The following is a 24,657-nucleotide window of genomic DNA, read 5'->3' as shown; positions in this document are numbered from 1 at the left end:
GCACATACCAGAACCAGCATTATGGCTAAATTCATTTATTCAGAAATAAAAAGTGAAACAAATGAAACAGGAGTCGAATCACCCGGGCACAAACCCGTCCCCGCCTCCACCTTCTCTCTCTACCCTATACTATTAATAAATAAGTTTCCCCAGCCCCAAATATTTAATAGAAGTTCCTCCCCATTCACCAGCTCCAACCTCCACTGAGATACGGGGGGCTGCCCTACCTCCAGAATATACAAAATGTTACACAGTTACAGTATAAACACTGGGGAGGGAACCCACTCCGCCACCAGCTTATGTCCTTGCCTGGCCTCAATTTGCCCAACTGTCCCAAGGCCTGTGAGAGTGCTGCCCAGTTGTCAAGCTGGGCAAGGAGGGGGCACTTGGCCCCAAAGTGCCTCTGAATAGAGGATGCATAAGCCCCTCTGAAAGGACTGCTTGGTAGGGGTGAGGAGGCCACCAGGGAGCCCCTGCTCCCCAAGAAGGCCTGCCTCTTAAATAAACTGCCTTTAATTGAGCCTCTGGCTCTTTGTTTCTCTGGAACTAGTAACAGCCCAGAGATCAAGACACAGCCCTGACCAAAATGGCAAGGGGTCTGCACCTGTTTGTCTCCCCTCATTGGACGGGGGGCTTATACCCCTTTCTTCAAGGGTTTCAGCGTGCTAGTCTAGGGATAAGGCGGGGCCAGGAAGGAGGGACGGGGAGGCAGGGACGGGTGGGGGCAAAGCCCCCGGCCCCACGTCTGTAGTTTCTCTGCCTGCCAGTGTCAGGCCACTAGATCACCATGATCTTCACTTCGTCATTGTCATCCGCTCGGTAGAAGAAGGGGATACAAGGGTTGCTGCCCAAGCCTGGGTGCTCCTGGGGGTTCTGGATCTCACGCAGCAGCTGCATGATCTGTTGCGCGGTGGGGTTCTCAGGGGTGGCCTGGCCTGGCAGGGCACCCTGGGGGGACTCCACATTGTCGGCAAGGCTTACCTCTTGGAGACCTTTGGGGAGAGAAGGTGGCAGGGCTTGGAGTGGTATGCCAGCTCACCCCTGCCTGCCCACCAGTCCCCCGAGGGCGCTACTCACCACCCTCATTATTGGCAGTGCCGGGCTCCTGGCAGGTGGCGGGCGCTGTAGTGGGCTCACCAGCAGGGTTCTGGGCAGCCAGGAACTTGCCATACCATTCATTTCGCTCACCCACCAGCCGTAAAACCAGTTCTTGGAGCTCCAACAGCTTCACCTGGAGGGAAAGGTGCTCAGCAGCTCCACCGCACCCCACCCCCGCCTGCAGAGACAGGCAGAAGGACCCCTACCTTCATCTCCTCCTTGTCCTGAGCCAGCCGGCTAATGTACTCCTCCTTCTCCTGATGCCGGGCCTTCAGCACTGCCCTCTGACTCTGATAGAGGGCGATATACTCTCCTGCGGGAGGTGGGGAGGGCAGACGGGGCTCAGATGTGATGCGAAGCTGCCCCCAGCCAGCCCCTCGCCCCGGCCCCACATCCCCACTCACCAATAGTGTCCGTCTCTCCAGACAGCTGGATACAGCGATGCTCCAGCTCCTCTACCCGCTCCTTCAGATCCACTTTCTCCTGCATGAGCTCCGTAAAGCGGCCCTGAGGCCAGAAGGGCAGGGTCGGGGCTCAGCAGCGACCTTCCCACAGGGCCCCCCACCCTTCCTGGACCCTGCTGGGGGGCAGCTCACACACCTGCAGCTTGTCCATGGCCACCTGGAGGGCCTGGTGGGCCTCCGCAGGCACACTGTCTCCCCCAATCCTGGGGGCGGGGGTCTCCTTTTCCACCCTGTCCTGGGCTGCGGCTGCCAGGTGACTAAGGCGCTGGCAGCGCAGCTTCTGCTCCTTCAGCTGCCCGCGTAGCCGGGCCTGCTCATCCTCAGCGCTGGCCAAGGCCGAGTGGAAAAATTCCACCTGTGGGGGAGAGGGTACATGTGCTTTTGTGGCAGGCATGCAGGACCAGTGAGGGGTGGGTGGGCAGACAGAGAGACACGCCCCTTCTCGGGGTCTTGGGGAGCATGCCTGCGGTTGGAGGATGACATGGTGGCTGACCATGGCTCCCAGGGGAGGTTGGGGGATGACCAGAGAAGCTGGAGGGAGAAAACTGCAAAGAAGAGTGTCTGAGAGGAACCACTGGGGGTGGGGTGGGGTGGAGGTCGGGGCGTGAGACAGGTGAGGAGCATGGAGGTCCACTCACCAGGGCCTCTCGGCTCTCCAGCTCCTCCGGCACGCTCAGCTTAGGCCTCGGGGCCTCCTCATCCTGCTCCTCACTGTCCAGTCCATCTCCTGTTGGGAACAGACAGGGGGTCTTCAGACCCCCCCGACCACGGAGGTGGAGCAGGCCTGGAAGAAAGTTCGGAGGCCAGCTCTGCCCCCCAACCTCACTCTGCAGCCCTGGGCCAGCCAGTGGCCGGGGGAAGAGGATTCGCCATCCCCGTGGCCTCATCTAACTCAGGGCTGAACAACTCAGTGCCATGCTGCCAGACGTCCCCCTGCTCCTCGGGCCAGTGTCCTCCCTCCAGGCCTTCCCACTGACCTTCCCCAGGCACAGCCATGAGCGTCAGCTGGGCCTGAAGCTGCTGGTTCTGCTGGTTGGCAGCTTCCAGGCGCTCCTAAGGGGCCAGGGAAAGGAGTGAGGAGGGACACAGGCCGCAGGCCTTCCCTCTCAGGGGCCCAGCGCTCCGACGCCCTCACCTGGGTCTCCTGTAACTCCTGGCGGGCCACCTCCATCGCCACCTTGCCCTGGACTTCCTCGTGCTGCAGCCGGTCCAGGAGCTGGGTCTGCAGTAACACCTGCTTGTGCAGCGCCTCCTTCTCCGAGGCCAGCTGCTGGTAGGCGGCCACGTGCTGCTGGTAGGCGGCCACATACTGCTGCAGGTGGTTCAGGTATTCGTCCCGCTGCTGCTGCAGATCTTGAACCTCCTGGCCCTTCACCTCCACCTGCAGGCAGACCCCAGGGGGTGAGGGCGGGTGGTGGCTTGCTTCCAGAGTCTGAGCCCCTGGGCTGGGGAGGCCGGGTGCAGACCCCTCGGCTGGAGACAGACACTTTGCAGGGCTCTGCCAGCTTCCCGGGCCCCGGCTTCCTCTCCCAGAGCCCCGTGCTGCCTTCACCCAGCCTCACCCCTCATAGCAAGCTTCTTTCTATCTTAACTCAAGGCTGTGGATGAGTGGAAAAGCAGAAGAGCTTTTCTGGCCAACAGCTGTGAGGTGCACACTTGAATGCCTGCAGCTTTACCTGAAGGATTCTCCTTTAATCCCCAATGCTTCTAGGAGAAAAATGCTAACTTCCTTTTAATATAAGGAAACTGAGCCTTAGAGATGCGAGGTTGAAATCCAGAGCTGAACCCAAGGAGCCAGCCACCGTATGTCTATCCTCTCTTCTCTAATTAGGGGCTTGATGCCTCTAGCAGGGACAAGGACCTACGGCATAGGGCTACCCAACTCTGAAAGTCAGAGGCCAGGGGTAATCAGTCACAGGCTCTGAAAGACCCTGGGGTCATCTGTTCTGGCTGCCCCCCACCTCCCTGCCTGGGGGGGGTTCCTGTCTCCTAGGCCTTCCTTTGAGGGCAGGGGTTACCGTCTCCTTCAGCTCCCCCAGCTTCTCCTGCAGCTGGCCCAGCTTCTTGGCCAGCTCCTTCTTGACATGCTGCTCGGACTGTAGTGCACTGGTAATCTCCATGTTCTCATTGGACTGCACAGAGAGAGGGGCAGAGTGGCCACCCCATGCAGCTGGAGACCCCAGAACCTGGTGTCTGGCTCCCACAGCTCAGCAAAGTGTGGAGCCAGGTAGGAAAGTCCACCCCCCTGCACAGCCTCCCATGTCCCACCAAGTGGGGCTTTCTGGCTCCCAGGGTGCCTTTGTGGGCACCAGTCATGAAAGGTCCATATCACCCATTTTACAGGTGGGAAAACCAAAGCCGCTAGAGGGGTTAAGTGTCTCACCCCACCCCAAAGGGCTTGGCCAGGGAGGAGAGCGGGCTGGCCAGGTGGGGCTGCATACCAGCCTGACGAATCCATTCTGCAGCTCGGCCAGCTGCTCCTTGAGCTCGCGGTTCTGAGAGAGCGCGCGGCTGATGGTGGTGCGGTCGCTCTGCATGCTCTCCAGAATCTGCTTGCGCTCCTCCGCCTGCTCCCCCCAGCACTCAGCCTCCCGCTCCAGCTCCAGCAGCCGCTGCTCCTGCTCCTGATTCAGGTGACTCAGACTTTCGTTGTCCTTCACCTGCGCCTGCAGCTGCCCGGCCAGGCTCTCCAGTTCCTTCTGGAGCCGCTCAGTCTCCGCCTGCAGCCACTGTTCTGTCTCCGAGGGCCCCGCCGGGGGCTCCTGGGGCTGGGGCACAGCTGAGGAAGGGAACACGCCATCAGAGTCTCTTGGCTGGACTGTGTCCAAAGCACCCTCTTCGGGGTCCACAGCTCCTAACTCGGCCTCCTTGCCCCCAGGATCTTGGCTTCCTGGCTCAATCTTTCAAGACACGTTCAAAGCTCTTTATGCTTCAGACCACAGTGGGCACACTTCACCTCTTTCTTCTTTTTACAGTTTGGGACACTGAGAATTGCAAGCCTTGCCAACTCCTGGTATGGACCTCTTTCCCTGGGCCATGATGCCCTTCCACCCACCCACCTGCAATCTTGGCCGCTCTCACCAGCCCCAACACCGGCCTTCTTCCCCAGGTCCCTGGGGCCCAGCTCACCGATCTGGTTCCTCAGTTCGGCCAAGCTGGTCTCCAGCTCCTGAGCCTGACTCACACTGCGCTCCTTTTCTTCCTTCAACTTGCTCATCTGCTCAAAGCACCGAGATGGGGGGGTAGGGGGGTGGGGGCGGGGTGCACATGGAGGGAGAGGTCAAGGGAGGGCTAGGTGACCGTACCCCCACCTCCAGATACACACATCCACCTCCAGCCATGCAGAGCAAACGACATGATGCCCAGGAAGACCAACTGACCTATCCAAGGTGGAGGGGTGGGGCAAGGGGGAATCGAAGGTCACACCTCACCTGTTCCAACACCTGCTGCATCTTCTGCTGCCATATGGCATTCTCCTCCTTCAGATTCATCACATACTGGTCTCTCTCTGCCTGCAGCTGCTTCAGCGAATCCTTCAGCTGTGAGAGGGGTGCAGAAGTTAGCAGGGGCTGTCACAGGGGGGGCCCTCACCTGCTCCTGGTCACCTGGGGTCTCCCATACCCCTCCCTCTGCAAAGCCTCACCTGCTCCACATGGGTCTCCAGCTGTGCCCTCTCCTCCAGGGCCTGCTGTAACTGCTGGCTGCTATCAGGGGCAGGTTGACTAGAAAACTGGATGGTAGAAAACGAGGTTAGATCTGGGGGGCCCAGGCTATTCCACACAATGCCCACCCCCAAAAGGTCAACATACAACTCAGGGTTATCCTTAATATTGTTAGTACTATGTCTACAAGCTTTATTTTCACTAAATACTCAGTGTGAACAATCCTGATAGTAAGTGTTCAAAGTTCTCCCAACCTCCCCAATCCAGTGTGTATCCTTCTTGACCCTTTTCCACAGGTATGCAAACATGCTTCATGCTTCACAGTGCAGTTACCAGGTATAGTATCATATATGGTTCTGCAACTTAATTTCACTTTGCCACAAACAAGATAACTTAGTTTTTATAATGGTTACATAGTACTCCAATATATGAACATGGCATACTTTAACCATACCCTTACAGATGGCAGGAAGGCAGAAACTTGAAGAGGAAACTGACCTGGGCATTCTGGTCTACCTAGAGGCTTGGCATCCGAGAGGAAGGAAGCAGAAACTCATGGGCTGGCCTTACAACTATTGGTTTGGTCAAAAACTTTGTTCAGGTTTTTCCTTGCAATGCCATGGAAAACCTCGAAGGACCTTTTTGGCCAACCCAATATCATCCATAAAACAACGGTTTTCAACTAGGATGCTTTAAAAAAATATATAAAAATAAATAAGCCGTATCCCTGAGCTTCTGATTCCAGAGATCTGGGCAAGGTCCCACTTTTTCTCCTGTCTCTAGAGAAGTCTATGGCAGAGCCAGAACAAGGATCCAAACTTTCTGGTTCCTGGTCAGAGGGCACCACAATGACCCCGAGAGGCCCTGGCCCTGCCAGGTGGGACGCGCACACCCCAGGGCTTCAGCCCCACCTGCTGCAGCAGCAGCTCTGACATCTCCAGCTTCTTCTGCAGCTCCTCCACGCCCAGCTGCATAGCTGACTTCTCTATCACCAGGAGCCGCAGCTTCTCCTCCAGCTCTGAGTTTTGCTGCTTCAGGTCCTCGTTGTTCTTACTGTGGCCAGAGGTGACAGAGGGAGGCATAAGTACTGAACAGAGGGACGCTCCCATGATCCACCCACGACTCCTGCCAGAGAAGTCGCTCTGGAAGGGACCCCAGCACCAGAAGTCTCAAGTGGCAGCCCAGAGAGAAGACACGAGCTGCCTGAGGCCATGGCAGGGGTCAGGGGCATGGCTGACCGAGAGCCTGGCTGGGCACACGTCCACACGTGTACTCCTTCTCACCCCACTCCCTTGGCTCTCCCCCACTTCCCAGCCCCCCCCCACCATTACCCCCCATCCTACCTGTTCTTGTATAATTCCAGCTTGAGGGCATCTCGCTCTCTGGTTAATTCTTTGTTGTACTGCGAACACAGAAAGGTCAGGAGGTCAGGAGAAGGCAGGCAGAAAATGCAGACCAACAGCAGCAACAGAACAACTCCCAGCAACACATCCTCACCTGGTGTGAGGCTTTACGTTTTTTCAAAGCACATCCAAGCTCATGCTCTCCTTTGGTTTTAGTAAGAACTCGGAAAGGTTGGAAAAGGCAGGTGGGGCGGTCTGACTCTGGGCTGGCCACCGTTCTGTTAGCAGCATCACATCTAAACCTCTTCTGAACACTTTCCTAGCCAACATTCCCATTTCCAACTCACAATCACCGTGGGAGGCAGCTACTATCTCCATTTTATCGGTGAATGCGGAATATTAGAGGTTAAGGAGCTCGCCTAAAATCACTTAGACCTGGGATTCTTCAACCTTGTTTTCTGCCCTGGGGTTGGGGCATGGATACGAGGGATGGATTAAATTGCGTTGCAATCTTTTGTTCATTTTTTGAATGGATGGGACACTCACACAGCCCCAAACTCAGAAGGTACAAAAGTGACAGGTCTCTAAGCCACCCTATTCCTCTCCCTTGGGCTTTTTAAAAAAATATTTATTTATTTATTTAGCTGCGCTGGGTCTTAGTTACAGCATGTGGGATCTAGTTCCCCCCTGCACTGGGAGCACAGAGTCTTAGCCTCTGGACCACCACAGAAGTCCCTTCCTTGGGTTTTATATGAGTCCTTTCCGACATGTCATATATATTACACACATGTACTTCTCCCTTTTTAGTGTTGTCACGGACTAAAAACACTGATCTGAACCTTCACAGCCCGAACACCCAGCACCTGAGCCAGAGCCCACGTTCAGTTAAAGGCAGGACTGGCTGGCAGTCAGGCTCTGGGCTCATCCAGTGCTCGCTCTAGGTAGCATTTCCCCACCCCTCCCCCAACTTGCCCAGGGCAACCAACTCGTGTCCAGATTGCGTTTCACAACCACACAACTCTAAAGCAAGAAACGGCCAGTGCTGCCGTCTGGGCAGCAAGTCACTCCATCCTGCCGCAGAGACCTTTAGGCTCACGACCCTTCCACATGACCTCCAGGGGATGGGCAGGCTGCTGGGCTCACCCTGTCGGCCTGCTTCTGCTGTGTGGAGACAGCAGACAGTGTCCGCTCCAGCTCTCCCACACGCTGCCTGGAAGACTGCAGGCGGTTAGCAAGATCCTCTGACTCCCCTGAAAGGACAGCAGAGAGGGGAAGTCCAGAGAAGGAATCCCACCAAAGGCCTAGCTGATCCAGGGGTAAAAGGGTGCCTAGATTCCCACCTGCTTTCTGCCTGGCTGCCTGCTGGGTGTGAACCAGAGCTGTCTGTAACTCCGTCTTCTCTGACACCAGAATCCCGATAGTCTGAATGTGGACCTTTGGGAGAAAGGCCAAATGAGCACTGAGAATGTGGAAAAGCGATGTTTCCTGGGGGCCACAAGGGACCCTGGAAAAGCCCGCTCACCTGCAGTTGTTCTCTCAGAGCCCCTTGTTCCTTTGCGAGCTTCTGCTCAAATTCCTTCTTTTCCTTCAGAAACAGAGAAGAAACAAGTCTTACTGGGAGGAGGCAAAAGTGAAAGACAAGGACATGTGCCCCTCCTGGGGATGCCACCACAGGTGCAGGACAGGCCCACCAATGAGAACAGATAATCAGCGCCCCGGGAATGGAGGACGGGCGAGGAGGGCAAGGGGGAAGCCCCCTATTCCTCCAGGCTGTGAGCAGCCAAGAGGAGAATGGTCCTCTACATCCGAATCCTCCCCCAAACCCATCAGCCATGGGTTGTTTAGTCGCTAAGTCGTGTCTGACTCTTTTGCGACCCCATGGACTGTAGCCCGCCAGGCTTCCTTTGTCCATGGGATTTCCCAGGCAAGAACACTGGAGTGGGTTGCCACCTCCTTCTCCAGGGGATCTTCCTGACCCAGGGATTGAATCCTCATCTCCTGCATTGGCAGGTGGATTCTTTACCACTGAGCCACCAGGGAAGCCCCATCAGCCATGGAAGAAACAAAGAAATCGCATTACTTTTTCCAGTTGATCCAAAGTTTCCTGGTTCTCTTGTTTCTGTGGGGAGAGGCAAAGGAAGGTGACTGAGGTTGTCTTCCTTCCCCACGATCCTCAGACCAAGGAGGAGGGGCCACACGCAGGGGCCAGGAAGGGGTTAGAAAGGGAGGGTTCACAGGGACACGAATGAACGAACGCTTCTCAAGCTAAGACTGAGTCTTGGGAGGTTTTGCTCATGGCTACAGCAGCGAGAGTCTGGATCTAATTCCCTTGAAGGGACAATCATATAAACCTCTAGAAATGGACTCTGAGAAGGTGAAGACCACCCTCTGCCAGCTCGCACTCAAAGTATGTTTGCTGAGCACACACACCACAGGCCAGGTTCTGTTCTTAACACAGATATGACATGAATGAAAAGGACCTTGAAACCTTTTTTTGAGCTTAAAAGGGACCTTGGACACCCTCTGATTCTACCTCCTCAGGAAACTAAAGGCCAAGGAGGAGAGGTGACTTGTCCAAGGTCGAAGTCGGAACAAATCAGGGGCCGGGTCAGGGCTGGAACACACCAGTCAAGCTAGTGCCTCCCCTACAGGCAACAGACCCATGGCAAGGTGGGGAGGACTCGAGCAGAGGTGTCTGGAGAACAGAGTAGGCAAAGAGGGCAGCCACAGAGAGAGCCATGCTACATGCCATGCTTAGGGGTCCCTCCAGCTGAGACCTAGGCCCCCCAGCACCCTCTTCTCCCTTGGCACCAGGGATCCCCAGCCCCTTTCTTCAAGAGCCCCAAGGTGAGACCGGAGCCCCACACTGGCAGCATGGATCAGGGGACAACACCGGACTCTTACCAATTCCTCTATCTTGCTACTGAGTTGTTTGTTTGTTAGATTGCTGGAGTCCAGGGCTACTGATAGTTCTTGGTACCGGCTCTGAGGCGCATGCAGAGAGGAGGAAGAGGAGGTGGAGGAGGGGTGGGGGAGAGGTAGAGAGAGCAATCATTAGGGTTGGGGGGTGTCTGGGCTGTCTCAGCTGGGTGGGGCACCCAGCCCCCACCATGGGAGGAGGTGGAGGGCAGGGCTGGCCTGCAGGGTCACTGGGCCATGGTGCAGGCCCACTTACCTCCAGATTCTTTATGTTAGCAGGAGATGCTAGGCCCTCCCCATTGATGTAAGACGAAGACTAGGAGAGACGAAAGAGCTCACATGGAGATGTTCTCTGACCCCCTCCAGCATCTTGCCTTCCCCATCAACTGGCAACATTTCCTCTTCTGCCTAACTTGCCTCCTGCCCCTTAATCCCTCCCTATGCCAGTTTCTCCTGGTTCTTAGCTCCCCCTTGTCCCTCCCCTCCCAAAGAGCTCTCATCTGCAGGATCAAACGATGTAACCAATCTCATCGTCTAACCCCTTCATTTGCACAGCTTCAAAGAGGAGACTCAGAGAAGCAATGATCAGCTAAACATTATCCAGCCTAGCTGCCCGGTCCGGATCTTCCCTGCCTTTGGGGAGTCTCTGCCTCAATTTCTTTCTATCATATTTTCCCTCCTACTCTAACCCACACTGAGCTCCAGTTTGGGGGGTACCTCGGACACAAGGCCGTTGAGCTGCTGAGACAGCTGTCGCAGGCTCTCAGTAGATGAAAAGGATCTGGGGATGAACACAGCAGTCAGGGGTGCAGGAGGCTCGACGGGAAAGAGGGGGTCACGGGGCAGTGGCTTAGGGACTTCTGCCCCCATGGGAGACACTCACGTGCTTTCGTCAATGGGACCAGAACTGTTGTCGGCATCATGGTTCTGTTTGGGAAGAAACACAGGAATCGGTCATTCACTTTTTAGTAAGAACCACCCATAGGCACCAAGCTTATTCCAACCACTTTCCATCTCCCTGAAGCATAAGGGGAGTCTGGTTTGGGGCTCCCCCATCCCAGTCCTCAGGAAGGGCGCCTGGCTCACAGAGCCAAGCTACCTGGAAAAAGAGGATGAGGGTCCACAGGAGGTCCAGTCCTCCGGGAAAGAGGAGGGGGGCGAACACAGAGCGGCCAAGGGAGAAGAGGCACAAACCTGAGTTGATGCCATGCTAGTGACACGGGGGGGACTAGCACTGGGGGAAGGGACACCGCCAGGTGACACGGTGTCATCAGCAGACGGTGTAACAGGAGCGGCGCAGTCTTTGGGCGCCTGTCACAGAACAGAGCAGGGGGTTAGGGGGTCATGCAGGGCAAAGAGCGCCTCGCTGCCATGAGCGCAGGGGTGCAGAGCGGGCAGGACCGGTGTTGCGCAGTCAGTGACAGTGACACGTGCTGGGAGCCTTGCTGGGGTGTGGCTACGGCTCGTCCAGAACTCGGGCCATTCTGCCACCTTCTGGACTGAGGCTCAGGGCGAGGGCCATGAGGCGGGCTTCCTGAACATGGGGCGTCATCCTCTTCGGAGCTCAGCCAGAGGCAGAGCCAGGCTGCCCTGCGGCAGCCGCAGCAGGTAAGAGGAAGGTGTGCCAGGTCAGGGAGAAGCAGTCACTACTTCTCCAGAGGGTCAGTCTGTGCCAGAGCGACCCTACCCCAGGACCCTGCTGGGCAGAACATGGCAGTGATAAAGGAAGAGAGCATCTGCCTCCTCCTTCTTGCCCTCCCTTCCTTCCCCCTCCCAACCACTGGGTGTGTCCTCGAGTCATGCCTTTTTTGGGAAAGAAGCCGCCAAACAAGAAGGCTCCTCCTGCCCCTGGAGGTAGAAAGAAAACAATGGCGACTACCCCACCCCAAGCTCCTAGCTCCTAAACACCTACCCAACCAAGAACAGCTGAGAAACCAGAGAGAAGACATCTACTCTTGGCCTCCTGGAGAAGAATCATTGGTTTGAGGACCAGAGGCCACAGAGAAGTTCCCTCTTCCCCCACCCAGGTGGATCAACCTGCTTGACCAGAGCCCCACTTGGCCTCTCTCCAGGCTCAGGCCTGACTGACATTGAGTCCAAGCCGCTGGCTCTAGAAGGTGAGTTCAATAGGTGAGACCGAAGAGGACTGACCAGCTGAAGATTGACCAGCGAAGAGCGCCAGGCAGCCAAGGCCTGGCCAGCCAAGGTGGATCTGGAAGGGAGAGGCTGCACCTCTCCTGAGGGAAAAGGCAGCCTGCTCTCTGGACGCCGCAGCCCTGGCCTCTGAAAACTCAAATCTACTGCCCTCCTTAGAGCAAGCGCCACAGAGCCTGGGGAGCTGAAGAAGAATCAAACTGTCGGCATGGTAACTGTCCACACTGCGACCTCTGACCCCAGAACCTGGTGTTGCCTTGCCAACCTGTACTCCTGAATCTAATAGGTAAGAATAGTAGGAGTTCGGCAGCTGGAGAGGCGTGAGACTTTGGGGGGAGAGGAGCACACTCTTATCCATGGGCCCTGGGGAGCCCTGGGTCCCTCCTGGCATCTTGGTGCCCAGGGATCCCTAGCATTAGAAACAAGAGAGCTAAGAAGGAGAAAAAAGGACTTGTCTGAAAACTGAAATATACAGAATATGACAATTTAGTGAACCACCAAGTTATTTCATAATTTTGAATCATAAAACTAAGTATGGAATTTCAAAAAACACTGTCCACTCCCCTCAAATGTTCCATTCCATTAAAAAAGAAAAAAAAATTTTTTTTTTCTATCCATCATTCCTCATTTCTGAAAATGTCATCAGCTCTGCCTAGGATACTGTAATCACAGGCCTAGTTTTTTTTTTTTTACTAGAGTAGAAAATTTAAGCGGGAACTAGGGATTGATATAGAGAGGATTTTAAAACAACAAGGGAACTTCCCTGGTGGTCCAGTGGTTAAGACTCCATGCTTCCAATGCAAAGGACATGGGTTCAATAATCCCTGGTTGGGGAACTAAGATCCCACAAGCCGTGCAGTGCAGCAAAAAAAAAGTATAATAAATAAATAAAACAAGAAGGGAACATGGGGTTATGGGTCTTCATTTCCAGGAGAGCAGACGGATGCAGGCCAGGGCTTCGGGACTCCTGGAGGCCCACGTTCCCTCCCCAGGCCACCCAGCGTCTCCTCTGAGAGCCAACAGGGTGAGTCACAGCACCTGGACAGACCTGAGTGACTGGGCGTGAGCAGTCCTGATGATTGAAGACTCTCTCACCCCAGCCACCAGGGCCCTGGCCCCACCCCTCTCCCCCTGCCCATCTCCAGCAGGACCTGGCCCCCTTGCAGTCGTACTCCTCTGGCCTGGGAGATGTTCCCCAAGGAAGTTAATTAAGGAGGAAGTGCCAACATCATGTCGAGAGGAGGTCATCTCCTAGTCCAAGTGCATCCCAGGCTCCCCTTCTTTCTGGAAAGTACCCTGTGAGCTCATAGTCCTGGTGGTTACCTGTGACCACACCCTCTACCTGGGTCCCCTACTCACAATATGGATGAATGCTCCCCACTTCTAATCCTCAAACCAACTTCAAATGCCACCCTCTCCAGCCCGGAATCCATTTAGAACGAACCTCCGCCTCAGTTGAGCATTTGGAATGCCGCCACATCCTAGCCTGCTTCTTTCACCTGTTTTCTCTAGCACCTAGCACCAGCTGTCTGCTCTCAATGGCCCACTGAATACAGTTGTGTCCAGTAGATTTTTAAGAGAGAACAGGGGCAGAATGTCTTGATCACTCATGTGTTTGGTGAACCTCACATCCCTTACAGTGAGTTCCATTGAAAAAATAACCTCAATCCTGGTAACTAAAGCTCCTTTTCTCTTAACCCTACATTCCCTGCCAAACCAAAAGGAACCGATGAACTAAAAAAAAAAAAAAATCACAAACTGCTTTGTGGTCTACTGGTCTTTTGGGAATAGATGCCCAGGGGGCAAGACTTGAAGGTTTGGTTTTATTTAACCTTTCCTAGTCTGAGACCACCACCAGGGGTTCAAACTAGAGGCTCAAAGAGCCCTAGTCCCACACACCTGCTCCAGAAACTATTCCCAAGTTACCTTTAACCTCCAAGGAGCATCTCACCTTCTCCAAGATGATAAAAGATGGTCGGGGGGCAGGGTTGGTGGGGGGAGGCAAGGGGAAGAACCCAATCAACCAAGCAGGTGAAAAAGCAGACATGAACAGGCCGAGGGTTAATGACAGCAACATAAAATAAGCCAGAGACAAAGTCTCCCCCACAACAAAGACGCCTCAGGGCATGCAGAGCTGGGAGGGAGCAAGCCAGAGAGGGGGTCTTGGCACTGCCTCACCTTCCACTTGTCCAATGGGGGGATCGCTACCCCATTGGAGCGGTTAAGGTCGGACACCAGCACCTCCAGAATGTCCTGAATCTACAGGAGGCGAAAAGGGAAAAACAAGGGTGGGGGAGAAAGAGAAAAGTGGCTTAGAGAGGCAAGAGAGTCAAGGAAGGAAGAAGACACAGGTTGGGGCAATGGAACGCCAGAGAAGAGAGAAAAGGGTCAAAAGGGATCAATACCACGGCCTGGGTCATTTTTCCAAGTAGCCACTTGCTGCCTTGCCAAAGGCAGAAATCAAGGGAAACAAATAGATGGAAAAGTCCCCTGAACAATGCAGTCACATAGCTCCTCAGATGAACAATGCAGCTCTTAATAGCTTCTTAGACCCTCAGGCCTAGACTTTTAAAAACTAGACTTCAGAAAAAGGGTCCACTTGAATAAAGTTGGGGGGAGAGGGGCTACAGATAAAAAATAAGCTTGAAAGACAATAATCTGATCCACCAGTATCATTTTACAGATGAGGAAACTGAGGCCCAGGGGAGGAAGTGATTTTCCCAGGGTCACCCAGCAAGCTGGTGGCAAAGATGGTCTTAAAGCTCAGATGGTCTCCTAATCCAAGTGCCTGAGGCCCTCTCCTCACCACAGTCTGGGGCTCTACTGGGGCCTCTAAATGGAAAGTCTGAGGGCAAGCGGCTATTTTCACTGCCTGGCTTTCCCCATGAGGCTGGGGAAGATCACCAGAGCAGTAAGTCAACTAGCAACTAGGCTTTATTGAAAGTTTACTCTGCACCAGGCCCTGTTTTAAGGGATTATTATAAAAATGACGACAATCTCATTTTAACTTCCTTGGTGTAAGACAGCATTACCCCAATTTTACTAATGTGGAAACAGAGATCCAACGAGCTTAAACAATTTGCCCAAAACCATATCCCCCACAGAGGGAAAAGGAGAATTCAAACCCAAACTTCTTAGCCAATATCTGACATTTCTTCCACAATCTTAACCACTACCCTCTACTGTTGCCCCTTAAGTGCCTCATCCCCTGAAAGCGGTCAGGCAAGACTCACATCTTCAGGCGACGGACAATCACCAGAAGTGGTTGTCTCAGGGCTACTGCCATTCTTGATCTTTCTTTTTTTCTTAGCTCCTGCAGGAACACCAGGGCTGTTCTTCTGCTGATACTCCCGTAACTGTAAAAAGGAAAAGCAGTGAGGCTCATGAGAACTACACGCACCCCTGGATCCACAGCCTACTTTACAAAGTTTACAAAACACTCTTCGCCTTCTGATTTAATGCCACAACAACCCTACAAGGGCTGTCGTCCTCAATGATTTGAAATGGACTGATAACATGGTTAGGAGCAAAAGGCGGGAATAAAAGGCAACAACGGAATTTAAACCCAGCCTTCTGACTCTGAGTTCTGGGATTACAACATCAATCAGCAGCTGCTAGGGGGCAAAATCAGCAGCAGAAGAGGAAAAGTAAACATTTAATCAGACATCAGGGTCCCTTCTTCCATCTCTATTAGAGCTGCACACCAGCAGCTCTCAAAATTTTACATCAATATATCCTAATGGCAGAAGGCAGAGAAGACACACACCCCTAGTGAATCTGGGAACATAAAAGAAAGAGGACAACCCAAACACATTTCAGAGAGAAGACCATTATAATCATTCAAATCTATGCAAATGTAATCCCTAAGTATATTAGTATACAAGATTTTTTCTCTCTCAAGAAAATCAGGCAAAACTGATCCATCAGTCCATAATCGATCAGTCCATAACTGATCCATCCATCCATAATCATCCTGTGGCACTTGGGCCGCCCCACATTGAGGTGATCATTTGTGAAAGATTCCCAGTTGTGAAGTTCAGTTTCCCTGGATTTGTTCCTCAGAGGAGCACTGAATGCTGAGTGACGGGTCTCAGAAACACAAGGAATTAGAATGTGAAGTAGAAACTTCCGATTAAAAATGTGAAAGTCTCTCTGGATAGAGACCTGGGAGAAAACCAAACACCTTCTCCCCATGGCCACCCAGAGATACTGTCAATGTTTGGAGATCACTGGGGCAAGTGTAGGCTTTTTACACTATCAGCATCAAACGATGGGGGTACAAGTCTAGAGGTGAGGGAGCCTGAAACCCAGGTCCGACCCAGGTCCCACAGCCCCCCGAGTCCCCTTTTTCAAGCTGGTGCCGCGACCCAGAAGGACCGGAAAGGTTATGAGAAAACAGTGGGAACTGGGTGGTAAAATTTAACACCGACTTTTCTCGGCATTAACTACAGTTCCGAGGGGCATTATGACGTAGCCACATGGCACTCATCCCTAGCGACGCCCGAGTCGCCGCTCCGCGTTGAAGGTGGTGGTGGGGGGGGGGGGGAAATGCCAAGGCCAGGACCGATGTTTTCGGAGTCCGGGAGTTAGAGAGACCAGGGAGCTGCGGAGGTCCGGTTCTGGGCTACAGGAGACGAAGGCCAAGCCTGGTGTGGGAAGCCCCGGGGGTCACCGACCCAAAGTCACCTGGGGGTGACTAGTGAAGGCGGCGGAGACTGGACAGCCGGGGGAGGAGAGGGGAGTGTAGGGGTGGGGGGGGCGGGACTGGCTGCGAAGACTTTGTTGGGGAGGGCGCCAAGGGGCGCCGAGGGGCTCGCCCCGTGTGCCTCGGAGGCAGCACAGCAACTCTGGCCATGGCCCGGCCTTCGGAGGGGTCAGGGAGCCGCGAGCCCGCACGTTTTTACCTTTTTCTTGGCCGCAGCCAATTTGCTCTGTCGGGTTTCTTCCGACATCCCGGGACGGGGCGGGGGAAGGGGGGGCCACATCAGCACGATCCCGTCAACCTCTGCGGAATCGCTTCCGGCAGCCACCGCGCTGCGGTGCCACTCAGCCAAGAGAAGGCGGTACCGGGGCGGTACTAGGAGGCCGCGGTGTGTAGGCGTGGCCTCAATTCTCTAACACCATTGGTTAATGGGAAAGATACGGGGCGGAGACGCACGGCTAAAGCCGCCGCTTAGCCCGAAAGAGAGGGTGGAGTCACAAAAAACGCTAAACGCGCAGCCGCAGAGTAAGCGGCCTCTGTCCTGCCCACCTCGGCGGAGAGGACTGAGCCGGCTCTCGCGGGGTGCGCGCGCAGCTACGCTTTGTGACGTTCCTAGTCTCCGTCACAGGATTCCAAGTACCTGGCAGACCTGAGGAGATTCTTTTCCGTCCTCGCCCTGGACCCTTCTTCTCTGCAGTGCCCCCCCAGTCGGGGGCCCCGGACGCCAGGGCTGAGGAGGTGGGCGAGGAGCTGATAGCAGGGGGAAAGCACATCTCTTCCCAGTCCCTTTTCGTGACACCCCTGTAGCTCTGCCTCAGACTCTCTCCTCAGAGATCACCTCCAGAGACGCGCCCCCCGCCCCGCCATCCACTCCGCCCTGTCAGAAACTCCCCTTTTTCGAGAATCCCTACCCTGATCCCAGAACCATTCTCTGTTCAGCTGTTCCTCCTCTCCATGCCCCCACAGTACCCCCTTCCTCCCCAGGCGGCCTCTAGGTCCAATCAGACTTTTCCTTCGGCTTCCTCTCCAGGATTCAACCAGGACTTTCCAGAAGTTGCGGCGGGGCCTTCCGATCCCCTGTGAGTATACCTGTGCCCCCCTCCCTGCCCTCCACCCTGTACGCTGCTCCCAGCCCTTCCCTCCTTCCCTAACAGCGGCTGACCCACCCCCCAGCTGACCTTATTCCGCAGAGAAACTCCAGGTCATTTCTCAGTCCTTCCCCATCATCTTTTCCTCCTGCCCGCCAGGCTTCAGAGAAGAAACAGCGTTCCTGTCCTTTGTCAGTGTTACCCCAGACCCTACAAAGGGGCTCTGTCTCTCCTCCTCCCTGACATCGCCACAAGTGGTTGGTTGGTTTTGTTCTTTTCACACCACCCTCCTTCCCTCACCCATTCCACCCACGTGGAAACCACTCTCATTCCCTCAAACACAGGTGCTCTCTCCTGCCCTACAGCACTTGCATATGCTGTCCCTTGTGTGGAATACTTTTTTCCAGATTTTTGCCAAACTGATGCCTCCTCAACCTTTAAAGTTGAGCTTCCTCAGAGGAGTCTCAGCTCCACTTCAGGCTCAGGCCACTTGCTCTGTTAGCTGCCTCCTTAGCACACCGTACTTCAAAACACTTTCCAGACTGCTAGTTAGTTGATTGGTTGTTTTTCCTTCATTCATTCATTTGATGAATTCATTCGAAATAGTGCTTTCTATGTGCCAGGTCCCGGCTTCCCTGATGGCTTAGATGATAAGGAATACGCTTGCAATGCAGGAGACCCAGGTTCAATTCCTGGGTCGGGAAGATCCCCTGGAGAAGGGAATGGCTACCCACTCCAGTATTCTTTTTTTTTTTCCACTAGTATTCTTGCCTGGAGAATTCTATGGACAGAGGAGCCAGGCGGGCTACAGTCCATGGGGTCACAGAGTCTGACACGACTGAAGCGACTTCCTTACTTATGTGCCAGGTCCTATTGTAGACACAGGGCCATCAGCTGTGAAAAAACAGAGTCCCTGCCCTCATGGTGTTCACCATCCAGTGGTATAAGTCCATCAGTGAAAATAATATTATTAATGAAATGTACAGTGTGTCAGGTGGTGATAGATGTTAGAAAACATCAGGACAAGGGGTAGTGTGTGAGGAGTGGCCAGTTAGATGGGGTGGTCAGGGAAGGTTTTTCTGATGAAGTGTGACTGGTGAGCCCAGCTTTCCATGGAAATATCTGGAGGAAGAGCGTCATTGTTGAGTGTTGTATGTCTGGGACTAAACTCTATGTTCCATGAAGGCAGGGGGCCGGGCTTAACGTCTTATCCATTGCTAAACCCCTGCAGTCTTTGGCAGTGCCTGGCAGCTAGTACTTACTCATGATTTGTTGACTGGTTAAAAACCCCAGTGTGGCTCCAACCAACATTTCTTGAAGATTAGCAGCATATCAGGCACTGCCTTCACAGCTTTTAGACGCAGAAAGGACAAAGATGAACTGTAGCCCCAAGGAAGCGTTTTGTTACCCAATTAGATTTTCTTTTGAATATTTGTTTATTTGGCTGCACCATGTCTTAGTTGCAGCATGTAGCTTCTAATTCCATGACCAGGGGTCAAACCTGGTTCCCTGTGTTGGGAGCATGGAGTCTTAGTCACTGGCCCACCAGGGAAATCCCCCAGTGAGGTTATAATCATAGATTGGAGAGGAGCATCCAAGAGGTAGACCTGAAGTGGATTCTCTATGGTCAGATTGGGAACCAGGATGGGCCCTTTAGTTAAATTTGGGTTTAGCTGAAAGTGAAAGGAAACCCTGAATAATGGTGGCTGAAACAGTCATCGGGGACCCATGCCTCTAGCATCCAAGGCACTGTTCAACTCCGTTGTCCCTCCATTGGCAGGAAGGAAGAGGGCCATATAAAGGTGTACCCTCTCCCCGGAAGGACAGTTCCCAGACATAGAATCCGCTATTTCTGATTAAGTTGCACTTGGCAGAACTTAGTTATAGGACCACATCTAATTCCAAGGGAAGCTGGGAAATGTAGTCTTATTCTGGGTGGAGGTTGTCTGTTACCACCCTGAAGCAGGGAGTGGCTTTTGGGGGGACAACGTGAAGGTTCTCAATTGTAGATAATTGGTCAGTCTGGCTTGTGACTTTTTGTGCCACTCAGCGGCCATCTCCCAAACCTGGCCAGGCTGACAGGGCCAGCGAGGAGTCTCTACACCTTGATGTTCAGAAACTCAAGGAGAAGAAGGACATGTTGGACAAGGAGATCACCCAACTATTATCAGAGTAAGTCTCGTTGGGTTCTTCAGTGTGCTTAGAATAACTTTTTTTTTTTTTTTTTTTTTTTTGGCGTGGGCGGGGGTCACACCATGTGGCTTGTGGGATCTTAGTTCCCTAACCAGGGATTAAACCCAGGCCATAGCAGTGAAAGCACTGAGTCCTAATCACTGGACCACCAGAGAACCTCTAGAAAACTTTTAACTAGTGCCCAGTAACTCATGGATGAGGATAAGAGGCTTGCTCAAGCTTCCTGATGGGAAGTGGGTGGCAGAGGATGAGATGATTAGATAGTATTACTGACTCGATATGGACATAAGTCTGAGCAAACTCAGGGAGATGGTGAAGGACAGGGAAGCCTGGCGTGCTGCAGTGCATGCGGTCTCAAAGAGTCTGACCGGACTTAGCGACTGAACAACAGCAATGGTAACTGAAACCTAGCTTAGCATAAAAACAGGACTGTGCCATTGGCATCCAGCAGCCTCAACAGCTATCTCAGGTAAGGTGTGGTCAGGCTCGGGAGGACTAGGGGAACTGGGAGCTGAAAAGCTATGGCTCTCCCACTCTCTGTCTGGAACTCATGGTCTCTACCTCTGCTTCTGCCCACAGGTGGGCTCTGCCTCCCCTCTGAAGGTGGGTTTTCAGTGCCAAGGGGACGCTGGCTCTTCATACCTTCTGCGTTTTCCCACGCTCCTTGCTCTAGCCACAGACCAAAGAACCTTTGAATACCTGTGTCACACTTGAGGGGATTTGACTAACCACTCATGTGCCCATCTGTGAATCCCTCAGCTGTGACCAGGGTTACATAGTACCAGTGTGCCTGGAGACCCCTCCCTAAGGATACAGGGAGAATTTGCCAGGAGTGAAACAGTGGGCAGATCCCCTGCCCTACCTTAAGCTTCACAAGGGCAGGGTCTGTCTTGGCATTGCTGTGTTCCCAGTTTTGAGCACCCAGTCGGCCCTTAGTGAGTAAGGGCCTTATTACCTCTGCAGCTGGAAGCCTTATCAGCTTTCTTAGCGATTCTGTCTTCTCTCTCCCCCCATTTCCCACCCCAGAGGCTACAGTGTAGATGAACTGGAGGACCACATCTCCCAGCTCCACGAGTATAATGACATCAAGGATGTGGCCCAGATGCTGCTGGGAAGGCTAGGTGAGAAAGTCCCCATGGGCCAGGCTGGTGGGATTTTGCCCCTGGGTCTTTTGACTTGCCAACCCTCATCCCACCCCACCCCCAGTGTTCTCAGCTGCCGTGCTTCCTGAACGCCCCTGCCCTTACTAGCAGACCAGCTGTACGGCTCTTATTGAGTCCCTGGGGTTCTTCCCCTCATGTGTAGAGCCTGCTTTGGAGCTGCAGGCAGGTTGGAGTCTGGGACTTGCCCGCCTGCCTGAGGACTCGGGTTCCTAGTGCCCCAGAGTCTACTTAAACCAATGGAGACCCCAGCCTTGCCTCAAGTGGCTGGCATGCTACAGAGGCAGAAAGTGCAAGGGTGACTTTTGGCTTAAAGGGGTATTTTGTTCTTCTTTGAGCACAGTACCCACTATCCAGAGATCTGAGCCAGGGCACAGGCACCTGGGGGTAAGGAAATGTGTATATGACCTCGGTCCCATCACCTGGCCTCCATTGTTGGACATGCTGATGTTTGACTGCCAGTGTCCAGCTGGGACAGTGCTCAGAGCTGGGCTGTCTGACCACCAGCTGCCTCATTGGTAGCACTTGTCACAGGATTCCCCATCAACATCTAAGATTCCATAGCAGAAAGGGCTTCTCAGTATTTCACTGGAGAATGGGTCCCTTAGGAGGGGAGGGAGAAAACGGAAAGAGGGAAAAAGAAGTGAAAAGAGGAGGATGATCTCGGCCCAAGAAGAAAGGAATGTGGGGACTTCCCTGGTGGTCCAGTTGCTAAGAGTCCGCACTCCCAATGCAGGGGGACCAGGTTCGATCCCTGGTCAGAGAACCAGATCCCACATGCCGCAACTAAGAGTTTGCAACTAAAGATCCCGTGTGCTGCAAGTAAGACCTGGTGCAGCCAAATACTAAAAAAAAGAAGGAAGGAATGTGAGGGAACTGTAGCCTAGAGGCCAAGGGGAATAAGCTCTTGGTAGACAGAATCCAGCTTGAGCAGCCAAATAAATATTTAAAAAAGAAGAAAGGAATGCGAGGGGACTGTAGCCTAGAGGCCAAGGGGAATAAGCTCTTGGTAGACAGAACCCAGCTTGAGACCTGTCCCTCTGGGTCATAGGACCTGGAGCAGGCAGCCTACCTTCTTTCATTCATTCAGTGAGTATTTCCTGAGCACCTGCTCTGTGCTACTCCACTGGATATGGGGACACTTTGGTGAACCAGACATCTGAATGTCTCTGTTCTCACATGACTTATGTTTTGATGTTGGGGTTGGAGAGGGGAACAGTTGCGAACTAAACAAACACAAATAAATGAATTATAAAATGTGTGAAGTGCCCTGAAGGAAACAAAGGTCAGAGATGGAAAATACTGAGGTGTGCACAGGGTGGCAAGTGGGGATGAGAGAGTGGTCAGGGAAGGCCTCTCAGGAGACAGACCCCTTTCCGTGGGAGGAGAGACGAGTCTTTGAGGAAGCAGGAGGAATGGCATCACCAAATGGCAAGGGCAGAGACTTCCCTGGTGGTCCAGCGGTTAGGACTTCACCTTCCCATGCAGGGGATGCGGGTTCAATCCCTGGCTGGGGAGTTAAGATCCCACATGCCTCCAGGTCATAAAACAGAAGCGATATTGTAACAAATTCAATAAAGACTTTTAAAATGTGCTGTGCGCTCTGCTAAGTTGATTCTGTCACGTCAGACTCTTTGTGACACTATGGACTGTAAGCCCTCCAGGTTCCTCTGTTCATGGGGTTCTCCAGGCAAGATTACTGGAGTGGGTTGCCATGCCCTCCTCCAGGGGATCTTCCTGACCCAGAGATCGAACGCATATCTCTTACATCTCCTGCATTGGCAAGTGGGTTCTTTGCCACCTGCTCCACATTAAAAAAAAAAATCTTAAAAAAAACCTAGTGGTCAGACATGCACATGGGCCAGGGCTTGCAGTGTCACAGATACAATGTCAGTTTAGATTTACATTTTCAGCTGGTGACTCTTGTTGCTCTGGGTGGAGAAAGGATTCTGGGGGAGCTTTGTTTGCCTCCTCTGCCAAGTGGGTGAGGATTCAGTGAATCCAGTTTGGAGTGAGTGGACAGGGCTCACAGTGGAGGAGCCTGGAAGGAATGGCAGGAAGATTATGTGGCCAAGAAGGGGAGCAGGAAAAAAGTGCAGGAGGGGGTCCTGGGTGGGCCAGGGCTTTGGCCATTCTCCCTCCCACTTCGCTCACTGGACATCCTTCCTTCCTTCCAGCTGTGATCCGAGGTGTCACCACCAAGGACTTGTATCCAGAATTTGGCCTAGACATGAATGACTGAGCTCACAGCCCTTTGTCCACAGCCCACTGAGACAGGCAGATGCGGACATGAGAAGAAGCAGTGAAAGCCCAATCAGCGAACCCACAGGCTTTCCAGCAAGAAAACATCAGAAGCCCTCTTTCTAGAGAGCCCAAGCCGAGTCAGGAGGGAGCCAGAGAAGAAGGGGAGCAGGAAGGGACCCCAACTCCAAGGTTCCCGAAACATTCCAATGATACCTGTGTATGTGTATATGTATCCTGTTTATAAATAAACATGAGCGATTTTGGTTCAAATCTATATGCTGATTCCCTCTCCTCTGATAGCCCCCTGATGCTAACCTGGAAAAAGAGGGCCTGCCCTATGTGATAACAGACTTCCACATGCCAGGGACTGCTTAGTGCCTTATATCCATTACCTCCAATGCTCCAATCCATCCTATGAGGAATTAGTATTACTATCTCCATTTCACAGATGAGGAAACTGAGACTCAGAAAGGCACAGTGACTTGCCTAAGGTTAGACATCCAGTAAGTGGCCAAGCAGAAATTTGAGCCCAAGTCTTTAACTCCGAAGCTTCTAGTGTGCAACTCTGCCTTTGTGAGCTGGGAAATGAGCAGGTAAGAGCTGAGAGTGAAATAGCAACATTGGGAGGAATTGGTCCCTGATCCACAGAATTGGGGTTCCAGTCCCCTGTTGAAACCCTCTGCCAAGTGTGGGCGAGCCATGGTCATTTCTTCATTGCGCTCTGCTCACCATGAACAGCCATCAACTGGCAGAAGTGCAACCTGATTGTTGTGACTGCTCAGTGCAAACAAGAATCGCAGGATCTCACTATTAACTAGTTATCCTGGCTATTCCCACTGCCCCTCTGCCCTGTCCGTGCTGAACATTCTCATAAGATTTCAGATGCGATAGCAGTGCTTGGGGACAGGCTGTCATGAGGTAGGTATAGTCTCTATAAAAACCAGCCATGCAAGTCAGGTCTGGGTTTGAATTCCAGCTCTGTCCACTTAGAAGCTGTGTGACCATGGGCAGCTAGCTTGGCCTCCATAAATAGAAATTATAATAGTACTGTACGCATCAGGGCAATTTGCCTTAGCTGCCTTAACAGTCAGACCTCCTCGTTAGTCACTCAGTCATGTCTGACTCTGTGACCCCATGGACTAGCCTGCCAGGCTCCTCTGTCAATGGGATTCTCCAGACAAGAATACTGGAGTGGATAGCCATTCCCTTCTCCAGGGAGGGGATCTTCCCGACCCAGGAATCGAACCTGGGTCTCCTGCACTGCAGGTAGATTCTTTACTATCTGAGCCACCAGACTCCTTGGCTGAATGTGATCAAGGTTCTGTTGTCTCACAACAGATGAGTATGTGGTAGCCCTCCTACATTTCAGAGCTTCACTGCTGGAATCCACAGTGGAGTAAAAGAAATGGAGAAGACACATCAGCTCTGAACTGACTCACTCCCAAATGGGCAGACGTCACTTCTCACAGACAAATGTTCTAGAGCTGGCTATGTGGCCTAAACTGACTGAAGGCACCTGGGAAATGAGGCTGAGCACCCGGATATTTGATGGGGACTAGCTGCTGTCGGAGCCACAAGTACTACCTCCAAAGAGTGCTTCAGGGATTTAATGAGCACCTGCCTAGGACCC

General features: G+C 53.2%; 2 protein-coding genes across 11 annotated transcripts; one reads left to right on the top strand and one right to left on the bottom strand.

The window, feature by feature from the left end:
• Nucleotides 1–19: 19 nt before the first annotated feature.
• On the bottom strand, nucleotides 20–16,962 carry GOLGA2 (golgin A2). 10 transcript variants are annotated; one of them, XM_043916728.1, is made up of 27 exons: nucleotides 16,545–16,962; nucleotides 14,874–14,996; nucleotides 13,819–13,899; nucleotides 10,681–10,797; nucleotides 10,370–10,413; nucleotides 10,204–10,267; nucleotides 9,743–9,802; nucleotides 9,472–9,552; nucleotides 8,648–8,686; nucleotides 8,090–8,152; nucleotides 7,908–8,001; nucleotides 7,711–7,817; nucleotides 6,568–6,626; nucleotides 6,136–6,277; nucleotides 5,206–5,292; nucleotides 4,994–5,101; nucleotides 4,692–4,779; nucleotides 4,004–4,341; nucleotides 3,581–3,694; nucleotides 2,698–2,943; nucleotides 2,540–2,615; nucleotides 2,201–2,289; nucleotides 1,699–1,917; nucleotides 1,503–1,605; nucleotides 1,305–1,411; nucleotides 1,078–1,231; nucleotides 20–992 (listed from the first exon to the last, which is right to left on the bottom strand). In XM_043916728.1, the coding sequence occupies exons 1-27, from the start codon at nucleotides 16,623–16,625 to the stop codon at nucleotides 778–780; spliced, it is 3,099 nt and encodes a 1,032-aa protein (XP_043772663.1). In that variant the 5' UTR covers nucleotides 16,626–16,962; the 3' UTR covers nucleotides 20–777. The 10 variants fall into 10 exon arrangements, with proteins under 10 accessions (XP_043772663.1, XP_043772664.1, XP_043772665.1 ...); XM_043916729.1 differs by lacking the exon at nucleotides 8,648–8,686; XM_043916730.1 differs by lacking the exon at nucleotides 9,472–9,552.
• On the top strand, nucleotides 16,771–23,301 carry SWI5 (SWI5 homologous recombination repair protein). Its single transcript, XM_043917166.1, has 7 exons — nucleotides 16,771–16,867; nucleotides 16,911–17,080; nucleotides 17,373–17,421; nucleotides 17,590–17,687; nucleotides 19,481–19,602; nucleotides 20,650–20,744; nucleotides 22,961–23,301. The coding sequence occupies exons 1-7, from the start codon at nucleotides 16,771–16,773 to the stop codon at nucleotides 23,023–23,025; spliced, it is 696 nt and encodes a 231-aa protein (XP_043773101.1). The 3' UTR covers nucleotides 23,026–23,301.
• Nucleotides 23,302–24,657: the final 1,356 nt, after the last annotated feature.

This window comes from Cervus elaphus, chromosome 11, assembly GCF_910594005.1.
Source record: "Cervus elaphus chromosome 11, mCerEla1.1, whole genome shotgun sequence".
In the NCBI taxonomy this organism is placed as follows: Eukaryota; Metazoa; Chordata; class Mammalia; order Artiodactyla; family Cervidae; genus Cervus; species Cervus elaphus.
This window is presented reverse-complemented; position numbering and strand designations above follow the sequence as displayed.